This window comes from Ranitomeya variabilis, chromosome 2, assembly GCF_051348905.1.
Source record: "Ranitomeya variabilis isolate aRanVar5 chromosome 2, aRanVar5.hap1, whole genome shotgun sequence".
NCBI lineage: Eukaryota > Metazoa > Chordata > Amphibia > Anura > Dendrobatidae > Ranitomeya > Ranitomeya variabilis.
In genome coordinates, this window is record NC_135233.1 from 588047241 (window position 1) to 588070120 (window position 22880).

Sequence of the window (22880 nt, forward strand, 5' to 3'; positions counted from 1 at the left end):
TGTCCAGCCTCTGTTTGAAAACTTCCATGGAAGGTGAACTCGCCACCTCTCGTGGCAGCCTGTTCTACTCATTGATCACCCTAAATGTCAAAAAGTTTTTTTCTAATATCTTATCTGTGTCTCCTCCCATTCAGTTTCATCCCATCGCTTCTAGTCTTGCCTTGTGCAAATGAGAACAAAGATGATCCTTCTACAATGTGACAGCCCTTGAGATATTTTTAGACAGCTATTAAGTCTCCTCTCGGTCTTCTTTTTTGCAAGCTAAACATTCCCAAATCCTGTAACCGTTCCTCACAGGACATGGTTTGCAGACCGGTCACCATTCTGGTCGCTCTTCTCTGAACATGCTCCAGTTTGTTGATGTCTTTTTTAAAATGTGGTTCCCAAAACTGTACACATTATTCCAGATGAGGTCTGGCCAAAGAGGAGTAGAGGGCAATAATGACTTTGCGTGATCTAGACTGTATGCTTCTGTTAATACATCCCAGAATTGCATTTGCCTTTTTTGCTGCTGCATCACACTGTTGACTCATGTTCAGTTTATGATCTATTAGTATACCCAAGTTTTTTTCACATGTGCTGTTGCTTAGCCCTATTCCTCCCATTCTGTATATGCTTTTTTCATTTTTATTGCCCAGTTCCCACTAATCTCAAGAGGCTGAATGCTGGCATTCGATGAAGATAGCATTGACTTATTCCAGCTGCCATGGAGAACCGAAGTGAATGCAAGACCAGGGTAGTTCAAATCTTTTTTGCTGAGCTCTACTGATTTATTATTTATATGGTGCATAAGCAATACATATTTTTCCTAAGCCAATCCCTTTAAATCCGGAAAAAGATTGAAAGTTATCCCCTTCCCCAAGGACAACACATAACTTCCAAATTATTATGGACCAACCATTGGGAACCACCACATATCTTGAGAACTCAGCTCCTTCTGAAAGTAACAGAGGCCAAGCATGCACTCCTTCATTCGTTCTCTTTAGGACTCTGCTTGGTGATCCCAAACAGCATCACAGAGAATAAATGTAATGGAGGTGATGTTCCATTCAGACAGGGTTCTGCAAAGCTCCATTTTTGGATTCGGTGAGTCTACTGTGGTCAGCGATCAAGACTTCCAAACGTGAAGCAACCCTTTCAATTTGTATAATATTCCTGCTGTACATTAAGAATGTTTCTTTTTATTCATATTTTTGTAGGGCTTCAGATGACTAATTTTCTAGAAGAAAGCAAGTGTCAATCGAAATTTCATTCTATTTTCTGCCGAAAAGCCCAGAGCATTAAAACAATAGGAGATTTCAAAACAGTTTCTTTTTTGCACACTACACAAAGGTTAATTCTGACTCCATCCACGTCCCCCGAGAGCCGTCATACAGTAGACTGCAGAGTGCTATATGGTTTTATTAATGGGCAAATTCCTTTGCTCTCAGCTTCTGCGTTAGCCTCCGAGAAAGAGCAGGTTGGCTTGTGGTGGAGTGGTTCTATGTTATCAGGAAAGGTAAATGGGTTTTAGCCAAAATGGGAATTAACAATTAATGGATTCTCGTCTTTTCTCACCTCTCTATCTCTCTTATATTCCACAAGCCTGACTGCAAAATTGAAATTGGTTTCACAGGGACTATTTTCATGCTGAATCCTATTTTTCAAATGTCAGAAAGGTAAGTAGATAGTGAGGATCTGAACAAAGTGTCACCTATCATAGAAAATCCGTGGAATAAAGTTTCAATTACATTTGGGTTATATGAATGGATTGGCTGAAAACTCCATTTTACAGAAAGGTATTACACTAAATTTAGAGGTTGAACCTTTTTTGTTACCCTCCAGCTTGTCTTTTATTTTCATTAAATTGAATAAAGATATCACTCCGAAGGTTCAACAGCATTCAATCTGCAGTTCTCTTAAGACTTGAATGATAAAAGCTGAATGTTACATTATATGAGGAATTCTTATATGATACATTATTTGCTAATAGATGTATCACCGCTTTAAAGAGTAAGAATAAAAGACTTTGTACATGAAATTTTGACATTCAAGGTCATTTTTTCTTTTATTTAGCCAATAAAGAGACTTCCACCAGCTAGAACATGAACTTTACATCTATGCTTCCGCTTCTTTTGGGTCCCTGTTTTTCCAAATATTTGTTGCAAATTTTCCATTTTACAACTAAATCCCGAGATAAACTATAGAAATCTTCTAACAATAAACATACATCCTGTTTGTTAGGCAATGCCTGCATGTGTTGTGGCTGTCTAACAGCCGCGAGACATACAAGCGCTGGGACTCGAATATAGTATTCGAGCACGCCAAAGACACACGGTTAGCACCCGAGCATGCTTCGATATCTGAGCATGTTCGCTCATCACTAATATCCTGATTAGATCTTCTAGTTTCATTGGATTACTAGCAAGACATTCAAAATGTGTGAAGCATCAATCATGCCTTCCTTTAGAGATACCGAAGGTATAGATGTTACATGTTACCAAAGGTTCCAGAGTTGGGTAAATTTATTCTATAACCTCGAATTCTGCTCAAATTTTGTGAAAATCAGCATTCTCTGGATTTTTTTGTAATTCATTACTCACAAATTTAGCAAGATGGCACCATGTTGATTAGTCATATGGGGCCAGCAAAAGGTTAAAAAAAGTAAAAATAACCTATTACCTCATCGCTCACCTCCGCTGCACTCTCTCCCCCATATGCTCCATGCAGCCTCCACTTACCGCCACCGAGCACTGAAACTTCAAGCTTCATCAAGCTAGGCAGGAAGTTCTGGCCATGACCAAGTCCAGGACACATCTGTATATGCATGGAAATTTCATAACAAGAGGACATGTGCTGTTACCCTATGACGTTAACTCTGGGCAGAAACTTCTAGTGCGGTAAGTAGAGGCTGTAGGAACAGTGAGAGTGAGCAGTGTGGCGAGTTTTGGTTGTTTTTTTGCTTTTTTCTCTACAGTTTACATGTTTATAATCCACTAGAATCTCTCCAGACCTCCGAAAACAATAAGAAACATTAAATTCTTGGATAATAATCTCTTCACCACTTCACTCTTTAGCCAGGACTTTTGGCTTGACAAGGCTTCCAACGTCTGTGCACCATGCGACGTGATGACATGATGCAACAAGAATTCAGAGCTCTAATCGAGCTGGAAGTGCTAGCTTGGCTTACAAGATGATGTGTGCAATGAAGGAAGAGAAAAAGATGAGGAGTGAAGGACTGAATGGTGGGCTGTGGGGTCGGCAGGTCAGATGAGGTAAATATTAAACATGTATGCATATACTGTATATATATTTTATATTAGGCCAGTTTGCCTGGTCTAAATATCTGAGTTCTGGAGAATACCAATTTTTGTCAATTTCGAGAACAATTCAATAAATTTGCTCATCTCTAGCTAAGAGGAATCCAGATCTTACTAAAACTGTCCCCGACCTCAATGTATTCAAAAAAGAATAACATGATAAGAAGTAATTACTACACTTATAACTTTAGAGGATAACCAACTTTTTAATTGTTATTCTTTAACATTGCAGAATTGTTATTATTAGTCACGAATAGAAATGACTTAAACCATTTTTGGAATATAACAATCCCTGTGGTGTCTTTACCTAAGACCTATCAGTTTGCATTAAGCAAGTCTATGAAAGTGCAGACTCTTCTAGTACAGCCATCAGTCTAGCGCGCCTCTACCTCATTAGAGTTAAGTTTTGCATTTTTATATTATTTTTTCTTCAGCTTTTTACATTTCTCAGTCCCCTCCATTTACATTTTTTTATTTCTCTAAAGGTTCATGGAAAGACTTCCGAGCAAAATCACAAATTTTCTCTTAGCTACTTGAAATGCAGTATAATGAGCGTAATCTATCCTTACTTTTCATCCTTGCCTGAATTTCAACCTGAGCTTCCAGGTTATTATTATAATATTTTCCTTTCCTGTTATCGGTGTGAAACTCTAATTCTTAGCATGATGATAGATACAAATCTACTCTGTCAATGAAAGAACATAGCGCCTTGTCCCTTGACTAATTGATTAAGAGGGAAATTTAGAGCTACCAAGCGAGATGCAAATAATAGAAAACAAACATAAACAGAACAAGCCAAGTGCAAAAAGACAAAGGACAGAAAAAAGCTGTTCAGCCATTCCTTATGTCATTTTGTTCTTCTTCATAAGTTAACAACAAATGCGCAGGACAGATTGTTACGTACACCACGGCAGACAACACAAAACGCGCTAACAGCCTATACAAAGAGGGGATATGCTCAGTGAGAAGACGGTGTAACAGAAGGTACGATTATCAATTCACGTTGTCATTAAAATTATGGTTTTCTATGCGGCTGCACATGTAATCCTAGGATCCAATAGTAAACAGATTTTGCATTAGTTGGGGTAATATCAAATGTTATCTTATAATGTGATCCTCTTGAACTTTTTACCATTTTGCCATTTTTAGGCAACAAACCTCTAGTTTAGGTAAAGTTTCCAAGAAATATTGGTAAATTGGCATTATCATTATTTTACGTATTTTATTACTTACTATTTATTTTAGTTGTTTAATATATTTTTTCCTATAAAAAAGGCCTATTGTTAATTTTGTTTTCCACTAAATCTGTGGATATGTATGTACTGTAGGGTCAGTGTATTAATACTGTATACTCAATTATCGCCGTCTGTTTTTATATGATGTTATCTGCTATATGGAGCTGCTTACACTGTTACTGTCTTGTTTATGTGATTTTTTGCAGAAATAAAATAATTTTTGTCATGATCCAGTCCGGATTTTGAATTCTGCCTGCCCTTTTCCCAGGCTGATCATGTCAAGGGTTAACTTTGCTCTGCCTCATTCTGGGTTCAGGTTTGCACTGTATCCTGCAGGCGATGTCAGTTATAGTTTCTGCCTATGGCATGTGTAGCTGACTCTGCATACGCTGATTCGTGCTGCTGCTTAAGCTGACTGTACCTATGTCTGTTTGTTCCCCTCTTCCTGTTTTGACTCTGTGTTCCCCTTTTGTGTTTGGATTCCCTTGCTACCTGACTTGGCTTGGACTCTGACCTGCTGTTTCATTTCTTGTCTTTGGCATATCTGCTCCTGACCGGTATTGACCCATTTGGCTTGTTTCTGACTCTGTGCTTGGTTATTCCTTTTGTACTGCGCTACAGACTAATATCGACCCGGCTTGTTTTACTATTTCCGCTGCCACCTAGTGGTGGCCTCGTTGCTGCACTTCAAGTGTGCTCCTGATGTGTGCAGTCCTTCCTCCACTCTATTGCCATCTAGTGGAGCTGCTTCTTCCTGCATTGCAGCAGTGTAACAATTTTGTACCTTTTGGCAAAACAAGATCTCAAATTTACTTGTAGATATATCCATATATTTATTAGGATATCTAAGCTCTCTATGTTCTTTATTCATTCTCTTTCATTTATAATGCTACATACTACCTATGCAATAGTGGTACATAGGGAGTACCTAATGGTGGTGTATGGTGCAAATAAAATATCACTATAGGTACCAATGTAAGCATACTTTTAATCCATGGTGTAAATGGCTCAATAAACGGAATCATATAACTGATTCTAACTCCTAAAAAACAGTGACAGATGCTCTATGGATCCATATGGTATTTTTCTTTTGGCAGGTGACTAAAGATATGGAGTAGTTAAAGGCATTAAGAGATGAGAATAACAAAAAATCAAGCAATCTAGTTAGCTGGTATCTATAACACAGGTTCAGAATACAGATATTCGAGTCCTAAGGAAACCGAGAAGACAACAAGAATTAGCAGGGCCCAGCGTGATGTTAAGTTGATTGATACAGTATGGGCATATAAAAGCTATATGTTTTCAAGGCAATTGACAATAATTATATAGCTTTAAAGGGTGTAATTTATTTTAAAGATTACCACTGTGTTTCAGAAAATAGATAGCACTTTCATGGTAAGCGTTCACTCAGAAAAATAACAGAAGGTCCGACTGACATTTTAGGGGAGAGATGTGAAGAACTAGCATTTACTGACATTTTCCAAGAACGGGTGAAAGAAACACATTTTTCTGTAGATGATTAGGTGAAATGAGGCTTGGGGAGAACAGGAACATTTAGTTTCTATGTTTTCTCTACTTGGATTATCATTGATATATCATGTTTGGAAACGTTTAATAATATTTGTGACATAGCTATCACAACAACCTTTATTGGATGATATCATTAACGTAAAAGCAGGCATCTTCATATTAAAGTGGATCTATCAAGACATTTTACAATACAAACTGGCATACATTATGAACTAGATCTTAGACATGAAAGGGGCTGATGTACTAACTATTAAAGTACATGTAAATTGCTGTATGATACTTTTTTAAAGTTTAACCTCAATCTCTGCCCAACTCAGCTCATCATTTTCCATCCTCATTGCTGCTGAATCTTTGCCTACCTAGTCTGTTTGACAGCACCTCTGTGTCTCTCCTCCCTGCTGCTGAATCTCTTCCCACGTAGTTCATTGACAACTCCTAACTGTCCAAGCTTCCTTCTACTGAATCTCCACCTACCTAGCCTGATTGACAGGTCTTCCGTGTCCTCCTAACTGTTGCTGAATCTCCACCCATCTAGCCTGACTGACAGCTTCTCAGTGTCCCTCCTACCAGCTGCTTAATCTCCATCCACATAGCTTAATTGAAAACTCCTCAGTTTCCTCCTCCCTGCTGCTGAATCTCCACCTGCCTAGCCTGATTGACAGGTCCTCAGTGTCCTCCGCCCTGCTGCTAAATCTTCACCCATGTAGACTGACTTACAGCTCATCAGTAATCCTTATCTATGCTGTTGAATCTCCACCCATCTAGCCTGACTGACAGCCCCTTAATGTCCTTCCTCCCTGCTGCTGAATCTCCACCCATGTAGTCTGACAGTTTCTCAGTAATCCTTATCCATGCTGCTGAATTTTCAACCATCTAGCTTAACAGACAGCTCCTCTGTGTCATTCCTCCCTGCAGCTGAATCTCCAAACATCTAGCCTGACTGACAGCTCCTCACTGTCCTTCCTCCCTGCTGCTGAATCTCTATCCATCTAGCCTGACTGACAGCTCCTCAGTGTCCTTCCTCCCTGCTGCTGCTGAGTGTCCACCCATCTAGCCTGACTGACAGCTCCTCAGTAATCCTTATCCATGCTGCTGAATCTCCACCCATCTAGCCTGACTGACAACTCCTCAGTGTCCTCCTCCCTGCTGTTGAATCTCTACCCATCTAGCCTAACTGACAGCTCCTCAGTAATCCTTATCCATGCTGCTGAATCTCCACCTATCCTGACTGACAGGTCCTCAGTGTCCCTCCTACCAGCTGCTGAACCTATTCCCATCTAGCTTTATTAACAGCTCCCAACTGTGCCTCTTCCCTGCTGATGAATATCCATCCACATAGCTTTATTGACAACTCCTCAGTCTCCTCCTCATTGCTGCTGAATCTCCACCTACCTAGCCTGATTGACAGGTCCTCAGTGTCCTCCTCCCTGATGCTAAATCTTCACCCATGTAGCGTGACTTACAGCTCATCAGTAATCCTTATCCATGCTGTTCAATCTCCACCCATCTAGCCTGACTGATAGCTCCTCAGTAATCCTTTTCCATGCTGCTGAATCTCCACCCATCTAGCCTGACTGAGAGCTCCTTGGTGCCCTTCCTCCCTGCTGCTGCTGAATCTCCACCCATCTAGCTTGACTGACAGCTCCTCAGTAGTCCTTATCCATGCTGCTGAATGTCCACCCATCTAGCCTGACTGACAGCTCCTCATTGTCCTCCTCCCTGCTGCTGAATCTCTACCCACCTAGCCTGACTGACAGCTCCTCAATGTCCTCCTCCCTGCTGCTGAATCTCCACCCTTCTAGCCTGACTGACAGCTCCTCAGTAGTCCTTATTCCTGCTGCTGAATCTCCACCCATCTAGCTTGACTGACAGCTCCTCAGTAGTCCTTATCCATGCTGCTGAATCTCCACCCATCTAGCCTGACTGACAGCTCCTCATTGTCCTCCTCCCTGCTGCTGAATCTCTACCCATCTAGCCTGACTGACAGCTCCTCAGTGTCCTCCTCCCTGCTGCTGAATATCCACCCTTCTAGCCTGACTGACAGATCTTCAGTGTACTCCTCCTTGCTGCTGAATCTCCACCCATCTAGCCTGACTGACAGCTCTTCAGAGTCCTCCTCCCTGCTGCTGAATCTATTCCCATCTACCTTTTTTTAGAGCTCCCAATTGTCCCTCCATCCTGCTGCTACTGAATCTGAATGAGAGAAGATAATATTCAGCTTCAGGATCACTTTATCTGCACAATGCAAAAGCAATAAGGGATCAAAGCAGACTGTACATAGCTTTGGTCCAAGAAGCATCAGTCCAAGAAATTGAACATATAGATGAAACCATATAGACATGACACTCTCTTCAGAATTAACTTTAAATAAGTCACATTAAGATTCTACCGAGGATTTTCCTATCTGTTTCTAATAACCCGGCTTTGGGTTTTTGCTTTCTAAAAAACTAAATATCTCTATCATGATCTCCTTCAAGCAACATTACTTGTACAAATACATGTGATGGCTAAATTAACATTCAAAGCATTCCACCTCTCCATCTAAATAAAACAGCTTTTTTTGAGAACGATTGTATTGACATGCAAAGATGTTCTCCGGTATATTGTAAGGTGAACTGAATTGTAAATCAAGCATGCTCAATCATGATTCATCTTTACTGCATCTTAAGCCGAGGCTTCATACATAGAGAGACACTAAATGTATTCAGCACCAAAGTCATTTTTAAATAAAACTTTGCAGCATAAAATGTAGCCAGTTAATTAATTCTGACCCATATTGACACTCTGACATGGAAAAAAGTATTTCCTTTCCAACTTCGTAGAACATCCTAAAATACTCTAAGTACTGCTAACTAGCCTCGGGCATCCTCTTGGTTGTTGCCCATTTGAACACAGTGAGAATATAAAATTGGATGTTACAGACAAGATTTTAACCTCTTAGGCACAACTGTAATATATAAAACAAGATCAGGGCAGATCAAGGAAGCCGAAACGCGTTGTGCAGTACAGATTGGAGTGCTCGACTGCTCATATAAATGTGGCGATGTATGGTATACCGAAGGGAGACCTATGGGCACTTTACGAAAACATATTTACCTTATGTCTTAGATTTATAGACTGTACAGAGATAAGCTGTATGATATTTGTACCAATGTGATGTTGGGTCTGGAAACTGTATCATGTTTTGGAAGCTATCAAAGATGTGTAATTAATATGAATGAATGAGTTGATTCTAAAGGAATTAATTTAAAAGTTCTCAGAACTGGTTGCCACCATTTTGCTGCCAAAAAATCATACTCTCCTAACCACTTACTTGGCCAGCTCCCCACCAGTACTAAGCCCCTGCTTTGGCGCCTATCTTCCCTTCACTCTTCGAGAATTTTTCTGGCACCAGCCAAACTGAGATGCAAGTTTAAAATTCATGACTTGTTGAATAGCATCTACCCACATAACTGCTTCTGACAAGTCTTAGCCGGCAACAGCAATGCCGGTGAACTGAAGACCAGTGCCAGAGTGGAGAAAAGCTGAAGAAGCTAATGGAGAACCGGAAAGGAGCTATGGTGGCATGGACAGGTTAGGGGCTAGGTAAGTATGATTTCTTAAATTTTTTTAACCCTCCTCCCAGTCCATTTGTTTACTATGCTTTGGAATCCGGTGATCTTAGAGCCCAATAGACAGATTATTTTAATAGCCACCAGGATTCATTCAATTCATATCAAATTAATTCGATTGGCAGCTCTGTGACTCAGTGGTTACTAATATTTCTTTGCAACACAGGGGGTCCTGTTCGAATCCCATCAAGGACAACATCTACGAGGAGTTTGTATGCTCTCCAAATGTTAGCATGGGTTTCCTCATCCATATTACTTCCATACTCCAAAGACATACTGATAGGGAGATTAAATTGTGAGCTCCAATCAGCACTGCTGATTTCTGTATAGCATTGTGAAATTAATGGCGCTATACAAGCAGATACTATAAAATAAATAAAATCGAATTTTTAAAAAATTTTGGAGTTGAATTTTGGTAGATCGCGCTCCCTTGTAGCAGCTAGGCTGTACACTTGTTCACCTAGTGAGTGATTTAGAGTTTCACCGTAGCTTTATGTCAATAAACCAGATCGGAAAAGTTGTTACTCTAGCATATGTCCCCTGGCTATCAAGTTGTTCTGCTAAAAATAAAAGCTTGGTATTCCATGGTATCAACATTTTCAAAAACGTCTTCATATTTGAAAATCTTCTTGCAGCAGTACTGTGTTTTCCTTACTGATATAAAATGGAATGGCATGACCCATAACGCCACCAGTGCATACAGTTCTGAAAGCTAAAGATGCCAAAGGTAAAGGTTAGAGGTAGGCTAGATCTCCCTGCGTAGACAAGCTTTACACTTATATCTAGTTTTCCAACCAATGGTCGTCCTATTGAGCAAAAACTCATCGGATGGAAGCAAGAAGAAGAAAAACAGAGACACAAGTACCAATATTTCAATAGCGTAAGGGGATTCCACCTTGACATATTACTTGCATTAGCATAGCCAATGGAAATGGGAATAAATATAGTACTATGGGGTTACTTACATTTGATCCATATATGTAAACAGAACCCTATTATACTGGATATGTACATAGAGTGCTAAAGAGAAATATCTTAGGCTGGATTCACATTGCGTCTCTCTCCCCGTTCCTAAGTTCTGTCTCAATCCTGTTTTTCTAAGATTGGCTTTTGTTGAAGTCATTGACTTTTTTCTTGTGAAGTTCATCTTTTTTAGCCTACCACTATATTGTGTCTAGGTAAAGACCGATACTATGGGAAAAGAGGCCAAAAGTTTCATGTTTTTCACTTTTTGCCTAAGTGAAACTAATGGGGGGGAAGTCTAAATACTGTTTTCTGAGAATTCAGATAGAAGTCAGGAGCATGATCAGAAATGCAATGTGAATTTGATTTGGACTTATCAATACACATTTCACAAAGCTCCAAGAACGTGATTTTGTTCCTACATTTCATGAAATTCCAAGACAGAAACAATGTAGTATCGTCTTTATCTATTGTTCATTCATTTATCATTCATTCATCTTGACCTTGAGTAATCTGAGAAAGCTTAGCTGCTAAGGATATGCTGTCTAGCAATTAAAATTATGGCAATATATACATTAAAATGTGGCCAACCTTACTTTTCCTCCTGGCTTAAGGGGCTCATGGTGAGCTGAGAAATAATTGGTACGGATATATCCTTTTTTGCCTATCCTTCTGATTCGATATATCCTGAGATGAGTGTCACAACATGACATTGAAAAGAAACATGATTTTGTGATACTCTGTTGGGAGATGCTTATGATATACATATTCCTCTAAACCTATCCACCTCCGGCCTCTTGACACTTGTGAAGAGATCACTATTAAGTCATTGACCTGCTCCCCCATCTGAGATCTTGAACATAACCCATTAATCCTGGGGGCCGATCATGTGCAGATTGATAGACTGGTCCTCGCAACGTCTCAGAACCTTAGCCCTGGGAAAGACGGAACTCGCACGAGATCATACGTAGGACAGCAGGTCACTCAGAAAAGTCTGACTTGTCAGTCATTGACGGAAAGAGGGAGGAGACTCGAGAGCTGTATGTGCAAGGTTAAGCCCCTTGTATTTGCAGCTCATAAGCATGAAAATCGGATAAGAGATTTCTTTGAAAGGGAAACACTGATTACTTATATTATTCTACATTACAGAGACTTAACATAGACAACATTAGTTTGGGGTACACAAATCTGCTGACATGTTCCCTTTAAAGGACCTATTTTAAGAGCAGCATATTTTAGAGACAAAGACCCTGATTCCTATGATGTCTCTTACTTGGCTGCAGTGTTTTATCAGCAGGAGATTATCATTAAAGTACTAAAGAGAATGAAGAGTGAGTTCAACTTACCACACCGTATGATGAAAAGTACAGGTTAGTATCATCCTGGAGGGTTCTAGTCCAGCCGGTGATTGCGGCCAAATAGGAGTAGTGGAGGAGGGGAAGTGGAGTTCAGCATCCAGGTAATAATAATATGACCTGGATGGTCGTGCTGAACTCCACCTTCCCTCCCATTAGAGGACTAGTTAACCTGCTGCTAGGTACTCCTCAATATTCGTAAGGGGAGGTGGAGTTCAGCACAACCATCCAGATATTATTATTACCTGGATGGTCATGCTGAAGTCCACCTACTCTCCTCCACTGCTCCCATTAAAGGACTAGTTAACCTGCTACTAGGTAGTCCTCCATATTCATGAGCTCTACATAACTCAGCCACACCACTGATTAGCAGCTTTTTGTATACACTGTGCATAGGCAGCAATCAGTGGTGTGGGCAGGGTTATATAGAGCTCAGCATTCAGAGAACTGCTAGATCTGCAGGAGAGAAAACAGGCATCTTATAAAAAACAACAGCAAGCAGCCCAGTAAGTGACACATCACTGAAATCAGAGTGGCTGCTCTCAGACGAGGCATCAAAAACCAGGTGACATTCACTTTAACGTGGGGAAATTGACAACTGTCTCAGTGTTGGTTTTATCATCCTTTCGATTAACATGGTAGAATTACTTGATGGGTCTGTATCTATATTTTCCAATCTATTAACTATGTAGCTAACTTCAATTTTTTTTAAAAGATTATTATCTTGAACAACCAACAATTCCAACACAGAAAATTCTAACACAGTATAAATTATTTTACAGGCGCTTTCACTTGCACTTTATTTTATTTTTTTCTTAATTATGCTTCAAAGTGACACCCAAAAAATATTTCTAAAGCCAATTACAACTTCCAGACAAAGTTTTACTGATATTATTTTTTTCTGCCTTTCTTGACAACAAATTCGATGTAGAAGTGGATGCCTGGTCTGCGCGAAAATATAGACATGGGCTAATTTGTCTAAGGAGCACATTGCTAGAGGTGACTCTTCTAATGATCTGACTACTTCTTCACATAATTGGATTGTATTGATTTTCTTAGTGGGTTTATAGAATCTCAAAAATTACCATCTTGTTCTAATTACAGGAAAAGGCAATCATACGTGTTATCATGACAGTAAATTAAAACGCATAGCCATATTACTAATGGAAACCCCCAATGAAAATAGAGCGCATCAATGCTAAGTTGTCCATAAACCTCACATTTTCTTTTTTAAATACCGATTTTTTTTTTAGGACTTTCGAAGAAAGGACCGCCACATAATCCTCCATAATTGGAGTTTTTAATTGGACAACTTCTAATTAAAAAGTAAAAAAAATAAAATAAATAAACAAGCCGTCTGGTAGTTTTTTTTATATAAAACGATCATGTATGTATGCAGAACGCTTTCTTGTAGTGCCAATTAAAATCATAGCCTAGAAAGCAGCCTGGAACCTAATTAACTATCACTTTCACCTTCAACAATACCATCGTTGTAGTAATAAAAGGCGCTCTATCCTTTGCTGTTCGCCAATGGAAATTGTTGGATAATCAGTGAGTGCATCAATAGGTCAATTCTAGAGAAACGCTCATGTGTCGCGGTAAACAAAACAAGTGATGTTGCATATTTTTTAAGTGGAAAGTCGAAAAACAATTGGACCTGTTTATCTAAAAATAAAGACACTGTAAACAAGATATAATTAACATATAAATTAATTAACATATAGAAATATATACTGGATTTTAGGATCTGTCAGTTCCAGGAATTAAGCAAATGATTATGGCTACATCGACAGGACCTTTATTTACCGCGATCTTGAAATGTCGGCAAAGTAGTACATTTTTTGCCAAGACTTTAAAAGAATCTTGAAGTGAATGCAACATTTGAAGGCAACTATAAGGGTGGGTGTCCATAAGAAAAGGAAACATTATCATGAGCCATGTCCTCAAAAACATTACTCAAGTCATATAGCCTGGAAATAAAACATGATCAACTTGACTAAACTCTTGATATACCCTGCATATAAAGCTATTAAACATATATATATATATATATATATATATATATATATATATTTTTTTTTTTAAATCTTTTGCCCTATAGAGTGTTGGTATCCTAGTGGGCAAATTTCCTATAACCAGTTCCATTAAAGATATATATTCATTTTCTAATGGCCTCAATTTCGATCCATGGTGACTTGATTGATGAACGATCTGTAGGAAGATCGATCTTGTGTAAGCCTACATAGGTCCACCAGGGTCTTCTCCATTATTTTGATAGTATCAAGCCATCATGTTGCTGGTCTACCTTTTCACCATGTTCCTTCTTTTCTTCCTACCATCCAGTGATTGCTATCTTCGTATGAGGTTGTCCAAAGTGGGCAAGTCGTAGCTTATTGAGTCTTGCTTCCAGTGACTTGTCTGGCTTGATTTGCGCCAAAATTACTTTCTTTGTTCTTCTTGTCATCTATAGTATTGAAAACATCCTTCTCCAGCACTACATTTCGAAAGCATCAATTCTTCTTCTGTCTTGTTTCTTCAACATCCAGGTTTCACATCCATATGTAACCACAGAAAAAAAACCAGACTATCTATGAGCTGTGTTTTCAACATCAGAGAAATGTCCTCCATTTGAAGACCTAGTCCAGGGACTTCAATGTTGAAAAAAGTATACCATTCAATATAGTATGCCAGAAATTATTAATATTTAGAATAACAGCTATTTCACCTTACTTCTCCTTGAATATTCAATCTTTATGCAATAAGCCTCTTTAATATTTATCATATTATTTATACATTTTTTTCAGATTTTTTTTTAAACTAGCAAAGCACAAGCAGACAAACACTGAACAAGAAGAATATTTCTCAATGTTCTCAAGCCTTGTACCTTCTACCTAAACAAATTACAATTCAGTACCCCTTAAGCCAGGATTGCACACCAAAGCTCCTGGGCCCCAATGCAAAATCTATAACAGAACCATCACCTACCATGTGTCATTAATAATATTGATGGCACCCTTGGAACCTTGTCACCACCAGGGCTTAGGTGCAGCTGCTACCTCTGCACCCTAGGGTTCTACAGTATTTTTAATGTTGATGCACCAATTCATTCTTCAAACCATGCACTAGATATGTGAGTGTATATTAAACACTAATTTAACTGTTTGCCATCCTATAGAAAACCCAACATTTCCATAATGTAGCACTTTATGTTAAGTAGCTAAACTCTACTTTTTCGCCATTTAAGCCTAAACCCAACTCAGATCAAGTTGTGACCAACCGATAATGGCTCATTAAACAACTTATGAAAAGGGCAAATATTTGGAAGCTTCACGGTGAACCAAACATGTCAGACAATGGACAATATTGATACATGATCTCTAAATTATCTACTGTAAGCAACATAGTTGTCTCCTTGTCTAGTGCCGCAACCAACGTTATTTTGAGGTTTAACAAAGGACAATGTAGGTCTGAAACATGTTGCCTGTGAGCGCAGCTGATATACCTTTTCTGCCTTTTTCATTTTTGTGCTGTTGTGTTCAACCATTTTTTTGCCTTTTATATTACTGTATCAATAAAGCAATTCTTTTAAGAAAATATGAGTGTCGGCTATGGTTTGGACTGTTGCTATTACCAGAGTATTCACCGTGACAGGGAGTTGATTGCACGTTTTTCATATGTCAGACAATGGATAATATTGACACATGATCTCTAAAACATTGCTTAAAAAATTGGCAAACTTACTGGTTTCTGTAGCCATCGCTGTGTTGTTGTGCCACATAGTCATCTCTCTGTCTAGTGCCATAGCCAACGTTATTTTGAAGCTTAACAAAGGACCATGCAGGGCTGAAACATGTTGACTGTGAGCGCAGTAGATATTTCTTTTCTGCCGTTTTAATTTTTGTGCTATTGTGTTCAACTATTATTTTGCCTTTTACACTACTGGATCAATAACACAATTCTTGTAAGAAAATGTGAGTGCCGGCTATGGTTTGGACTGTTGCTATTACCCAAGTATTCACCACGACAGGAGTATTCACTGTGACAGGGAGTTGATTGCACCTTTTTCCTATGTCAGACAATGGACAAAATTGCTATGATCTCTAAAATATTCCTTCAAAAATTGGCAAACTTACTGGTTTCTGTAGCCACCACTGTGATATTGTGCCACATAGTCGTCTCTCTGTCCAGTGCCGTAGCTAACGTTATTTTGCCATCATCCGCATTGATGTTAAATTGACGATCCAGATCCGTATGTCGATCGATAGAAAACCTTGAAATAAAAAAAACACATAAATGATGAAAAAAAAATATATAATGGAACATTGTTTATTTAGTTTGTATATCTAATAGCATTAGTAGATGTCCACAGTAACATCAGCTATTTACTCTGTGGCACCATATGCTACATGTTTCACAAACACTCGGTAAATCAACTGTGGCGTGATAAATAGGCATCGTCAATAAGGAAATTATGAGCCGGATTCAAGTTTGGCTGATGACACGTTTAAAACCTGTTATTAATCAAGCTATAAATATGCAATCTACGACATTTATCGTGATACAATATATCAAACCGGATGCATGCCATGCAAATTAATTACACTAGTGTCTCTGTGGTATAATATTTAAAGCTGTGATTTATTGGTAGATTATTTCAGTTAATTCATATTATAAAGCAAGAAAAGGATTTCCAACTTCTCCTGGATGATTGGTTACAGCTCTAGAATCTGTTTTAAAGGGTCTTTTATGTTACTAGTAGAGTTGAGCGAATTTGTTTGGATTTGGTTCCGAATACGATCGGCATCGAATTTGTTTTTGCAATATTTGTCAAACACAGCCGAACGTCAATAAAGTCAATGGGAGTAGAATTTACTGAATATGTTCGGAACTGATCATCAAACATACATTTGGCACGAATAAGGTACCAATATGGCACGATTATGGCAAATTCAGATTCGGCGAACAAATCCGAACAAATTCGCTCAACTCTCGTTACAAGATATTTCACATGAATTTTTCTTTTACATACGCATCTCTTCTGCTGATCACACCACCAGTAGTGGAAAGGTACGATAAACTTCAGATTTTCTATCAAGCTTTTATGGGTGCAAGAGAAATGTCCTCCTCATCTACCAAGCACAAATACACCAGGTATATTTTAATTTATTTTAATTAAGTCCTACTGGCTGGTCAATGGCAGTGCTAGTCAACAGGACCAAGTAGAGGCTTCCATTGGAAAGGTAAAATTTGCAAAGACCAAAAAATGCAAAATGGGGGGGAACCAGAAAGCACACCATGCGCAGTTCAAAAGGGACAACATCAATCTCAGTGGCTGGATGAGGTGTGTGGCTCCAGTCACAAAACTGGGAAAAACAATAATGTATTTTCAAATGGCTGCTGCTCCACCCTCTGGGTCCTGTTCGTGGATCCAGAAATGCAAACAGTAAAGAAAGACAAGTGAGGGCTCTACACTTTCCAGAGCCCCTGCTTCTTTCCTTTGTTTCTGGAGACCATAAAAAGTAATTTTGGTGTTTTTGAATTTTTTTTCTGCTTACAGTGTTAATTATTATAATATTTTGATAAATATCACTTTTCTGAACATGTCAATACCACACTTGTATTTTTCAATTTCATTATTTTTTATTATTATTTGAACTTTTATGCTTAAAAAAATAAAGGGAACACTTAAACAACAGAATATAACTCCAAGTAAATCAAACTTCTGTGAAATCAAATGGTCCACTTAGGAAGCAACACTGATTGACAATCAATTTTCACATGCTGTTGTGCAAATGGAACAGAAAACAGATGGAAATTATTGGCAATTATCAAGACACACTCAATAAAGGAGGGGTTCTGCAGGTGGGGACCACAGACCACATCTCAGTACCAATGCTTTCTGGCTGATGTTTTGGTCACTTTTGAATGTTGATTGTGCTTTCACATTAGTAGCAGCATGAGACAGACTCTACAACCCACACAAGTGGCTCAGGTAGTGCAGCTCATCCAGTATGGCACATCAATGTGAGCTGTGGCAAGAAGATTTGCTGTGTCTGTCAGCGTAGTGTCGAGAGGCTGGAGGCGCTACCAGGAGACAGGCCAGTACACCAGGAGATGTGGAGGGGGCCGTAGGAGGGCAACAACCCAGCAGCAGGACCGCTACCTCAACCTTTGTGCAAGGATGAACAGGAGGAGCACTGCCAGAGCCCTGCAAAATGACCTCCAGCAGGCCACAAGTGTGCATGTGTCTGCACAAACGGTTAGAATCCAACTCCATGAGGATGGTCTGAGTGTCCAAAGTCCACAGATGGGGGTTGTGCTCACAGCCCAACACCGTGCAGGACGCTTGGCATTTGCCACAGAACACCGGGATTGGCAAATTCGCCACTGGCGCCCTGTGCTCTTCACAGATGAAGGTAGGTTCACACTGAGCACATGTGACAAATGTGACAGTCTGGAGACACCATGGAGAGCGATCTGCTGCCTGCAACATCCTTCAGCATGACCGTTTTGGCAGTGGGTCAGTAATGGTGTGGGGTGGCATTTCTTTGGAGGGCGCACAGCCCTCCATGTGCTCACCAGAGGTAGCCTGAGTGCCATTAGTTACTGAGATGAGATCCTCAGACCCCTTGTGAGATCATATGCTGGTGCGGTTGGCCCTGGGTTCCTCCTAATGCAGGACAATGCCAGACCTCATATGGCTGGAGTGTGTCAGCAGTTCCTGCAAGATGAAGGCATTGAAGCTATGGACTGGCCCGCCCGTTTCCCAGACCTGATTCCGATTGAACACATCTGGGACATCATGTCTCGCACCATCCACCAACATCACATTGCACCACAGACTGTCCAGGAGTTGGTGGATGCTTTAGTCCAGGTCTGGGAGGAGATCCCTCAGGAGACCATCTGTCACCTCATCGGGAGCATGCCCAGACATTGTATGGAGGTCATACAGGCACGTGGAGGCCACACACACACTACTAAGCATCATTTCTTTGTCTTGAGGCATTTCCACTGAAGTTGGATCAGCCTGTAACTTCATTTTCCACTTTGATTTTGAGCATCATTCCAACTCCAGACCTCTGTGGGATACTATTTGTGATTTACATTGTTAATTTTTAGGTTTTATTGTTCTCAACACATTCCACTATGTAATGAATAAAGATTTACAACTGGAATATTTTATTCAGTGGTAGCTAAGATGTGGGATTTTAGTGTTCTCTTTATTTTTTGAGCAGTGTATATTTTTTATTTTATTATTAACTTTTCATTGAATTTATTAGTCCCTCTAGGGGACTGTATGCTGAGATCATCTGACTGCCTGTGCTATATACAGCAATGCCCGGCCACAGGCTAGTTTTTAAGGAAGCTCCGAAATGACAAGCTCAAAGGTCTTAAAAGGAAGCAACCCACGATCATGTCACAGGGGCGCCGATAGAATGATGCGCCAGTGCACTGTTAATGCAAATGTCAGAATTTTACAGCGGCATTTAACCCTTTAACAATCTCGTTCGGGACAAGGAATGTATTGATTGTAGCACACAACCTTTACTGACAAATAAAAGTCTGCTCCATACACTCACTACTAACTTGTGCCATACATGTATGGCAGATGTCAGTAAGGGGTTCAATAAGGGTCCCAGTGGTACAATGGTCAGGCTTTATAACAATTGACATTGTACCAGTAGTGTTTAATATATTTCGTGTCTTAGATTTATTTTTGGATCATTGTGTCCAGATAAATATGGTTCTTTGAAGATTTCTGTTTCCAAACTCAACTCTATTGGGAAATATAAAAAATGTCCAAGATATAATTGAAAATATATAATAGGACACAAAAACATATCAGTGTCTGGACACTACTTGTGAAGCTACGCTACCTTAACAACGACCAGTCTTTCAATTTTACTCACAAACAAAAAATCAAAGTAAGATCAAACACCTTTTTGAGGGCAATGTCCGTGCTCAACTTCTCCTTGATCATGGCACTCCCGAGGACACCATAGCCTCAAGTGTTGTTTTAATAAGGCAATAGACTGGGACTAACTATAGACTAGGTAGAACACAACCCAACAAACTGTGGACTTACAAAGGAAAGGTGAGCAAAAATACTTTGAAGGGAGAAGCCGTGCTATGTTATTTAAGGCGTCCCTGTGATTTCATGATTAATAACAAGACGACACGTCAAAATAGTATCAAAGCAAAAAATGAGCAACTATTTGTTACAAAAAACTCTATGATGCCATGTATTCAATCAAGACCAGTACATTAGGCATATGCTATTTTTCTCACATTCTGGGATTATCAGATAACATATGCTTTGGCACTGTTCTGTAAAATATCACCATATCGTTTCCTTAATTCAAGGAGTATATGTTTATCCATCAGCGCAAATTACATCAACATGGTTCTCAGTTTATAACTACGTAGAAATATGTTCTTGTTTTCAGAAATGAATAAAGTATAATCTTGTCTAAACTTTTGTGTCCGTATACAATTTGTGGCAGATCGATCACCTTAGTAGGACTTAGTTAAAAGAAAAATCCGATGGGACAATTGATCTCTACATACATCTTGACATCTTCTGGCTACATACCTTCTACAAAACTATTACCTTTCTCCAAATATTATGTCTTACAATGCTAATTCAATACATTGTGGTGACATGCTTGCTAAATCCTACAATCAGAAAAAATGTAAAACCTGTCCATTTATAATGACCACGGACAAGATAAAGATCCCCAATTCACATCAGGACTACAAGATCCCAGGTACTTTTAGCTGCATCACATCTAATGTGGTGTACCTAATTATTTGTACTAAATGTCCAACTGGGGGTCTGTATGTAGGGGAGACTGGGCAAAAGCTTAGAACAAGAATGAATTCTCACCACCATACAATAAACTGATGACGACCTTTGACTGTCTTAGTGGTGGAATGAATGTGTCGCATGGATTTATGTCTTTTTACATCAACTAAGGAACTTTCCCCTCAGACTATGAGGGGGTCATCGAACAGAGACCCCAATCAGAGGACAATAAAACATTCCTTATCTAAGAACTGGCCCAATATTTATGGACATAACTGTTTATCACTCATGGTAATTCTGCTTCATGCCACCTGTCTTATCCATGTTTGTTTTTGTTTTTCTGTGCTACGTTGTGCATAAATATGTGATTCTTAATCTATGCCTGATGAAGAGACCTGTGTAGTCTTGAAAGCTTGCAATTTGTTACCATCTTTTCAGTTAGCCATTAAAAGGTATCAACCACTGAGGACTCTCAATTCTAAACATTTTTGCTAAATCCTAGACATCCTTCAGGTTGTATCACACTTGAACACATGTAACTTAAACATCTCTCTACAGAGTATCAAAATTTTTTTGAGAGCTGGCAATTTTGCACAACACATTTTATCCCAAATAAGTGTCCCATTTCATTTTAATACTTTCCTTCTCAAGACACTGTAGGTGGCCTATTTTGAGAAAAGTATAATACCATCAGCTCAGCTATCACATAAAAAAATGCTTTTGTCATACCAGAATCTTAGAGGGTAACTATACTTTCTTGTAATTTTTCAGAAAAAGATGTCGTGTGTATGTGTACATGAGGAATAAAAACATTTCTGGCCATTATATGTACTTTATTTTGCATTTTTCAATTTTTTTTCCCAGTTTCCCCTCTGTAGGCTCCATCTCCAATTTTCAATTCATTCTGAGCTAGTGGGTGGAGACTAGCTGCTAGGATGACTCCTTTACACATTAAACATAGACATGAGAAATTCCTGCTTTCTTCACCTTAGGTAACACATAGAAAAAAACAGTAACAGCATGGAGGAAATTACACAGCATTACTGAGCAGTGAAGCTGAGAATCCAGCTCTGGCAAAAGTTAATATTAAAAAGATGTAACACAAATTGTTTTTGTCTTTGCTCTTCTCTCGCTTTCCATAGACTTCAATATATTGTGTAACTTGACACCTCACTGTGCTGACAGTCTGTTTTGACTTGAGCGATACATATCTGAACTGTTTCAGAATATGTTGCTCATAGGGGAAAAATCAAGTGGACTGTTGAGCTATGTGTTATGATCCCAGTGGTAGAGGATCTCTGATATTCCGGCAAGATAGCAAAAACATAAATACTGCTCTAGGGAGGTGGAAACTGGGCTAACCGCATACCTGATCCTAACACACACAACTAGAAGCAGCCGGTGAACGTGCCTACGTTGGTTCTAGACGTCTCGAGCCAGCCGGAGAACTGACTACCCCTAGAGGGAAAATAAGACCTCACTTGCCTCCAGAGAAATTGAACCCCAAAGATATAGAAAGCCCCCAACAAATAATAATGGTGAGGCAAGAGGAAAACACAAACGTAGAGATGAACTAGATTCAGCAAAGTGAGGCCCACTAGTCTAGATAGACAGAAAATAGATAGTGGACTATGCGGTCAGCAGAAATCCCTACAAAAACATCCATGCTGAACATTCAAGAACCCCCACACCGACTGACGGTGCGGAGGGAGAATATCAGCCCCCTAGAGCTTCCAGCGAGCCAGAAAATCAAATATTAAGCAAGCTGGACAAAGACACTGAAAAATGCAAACGATCCAAATTATACAAAACGGACTTAGCTTTTCTTGCATGAGACAGACTGAAAGGAATCCGGAGGAGACCATATAGGTCTGGATACAACGATGCCAGGCAAGAGACTGAGTCCGGAGGAGACTTAAATAGGGAACACCCGCTGCTTAACGACACAGCTGGAGCTCAGGCCTGCAACAAGACATGCCTAACACAATACCGTTAGTGACCACCAGAGGGATCCCAGAAACACAGTTCACAACAGTACCCCCCCCTTGAGGAGGGGTCACCGAACCCTCACCAAGACCCCC

The 22880-nt window shown here is 39.5% G+C and overlaps 1 protein-coding gene across 1 annotated transcript in view; it reads right to left on the reverse strand.

The window, feature by feature from the left end:
* CDH8 (cadherin 8) overlaps nucleotides 1–22880 on the reverse strand; it is a 521626-nt gene that overhangs the window by 111190 nt on the left and 387556 nt on the right. The window contains exon 8 of the mRNA XM_077288387.1: nucleotides 16127–16263. Within this exon, the coding sequence (XP_077144502.1) occupies nucleotides 16127–16263 (137 nt within the window). The remainder of the gene's footprint in view (nucleotides 1–16126; nucleotides 16264–22880) is intronic.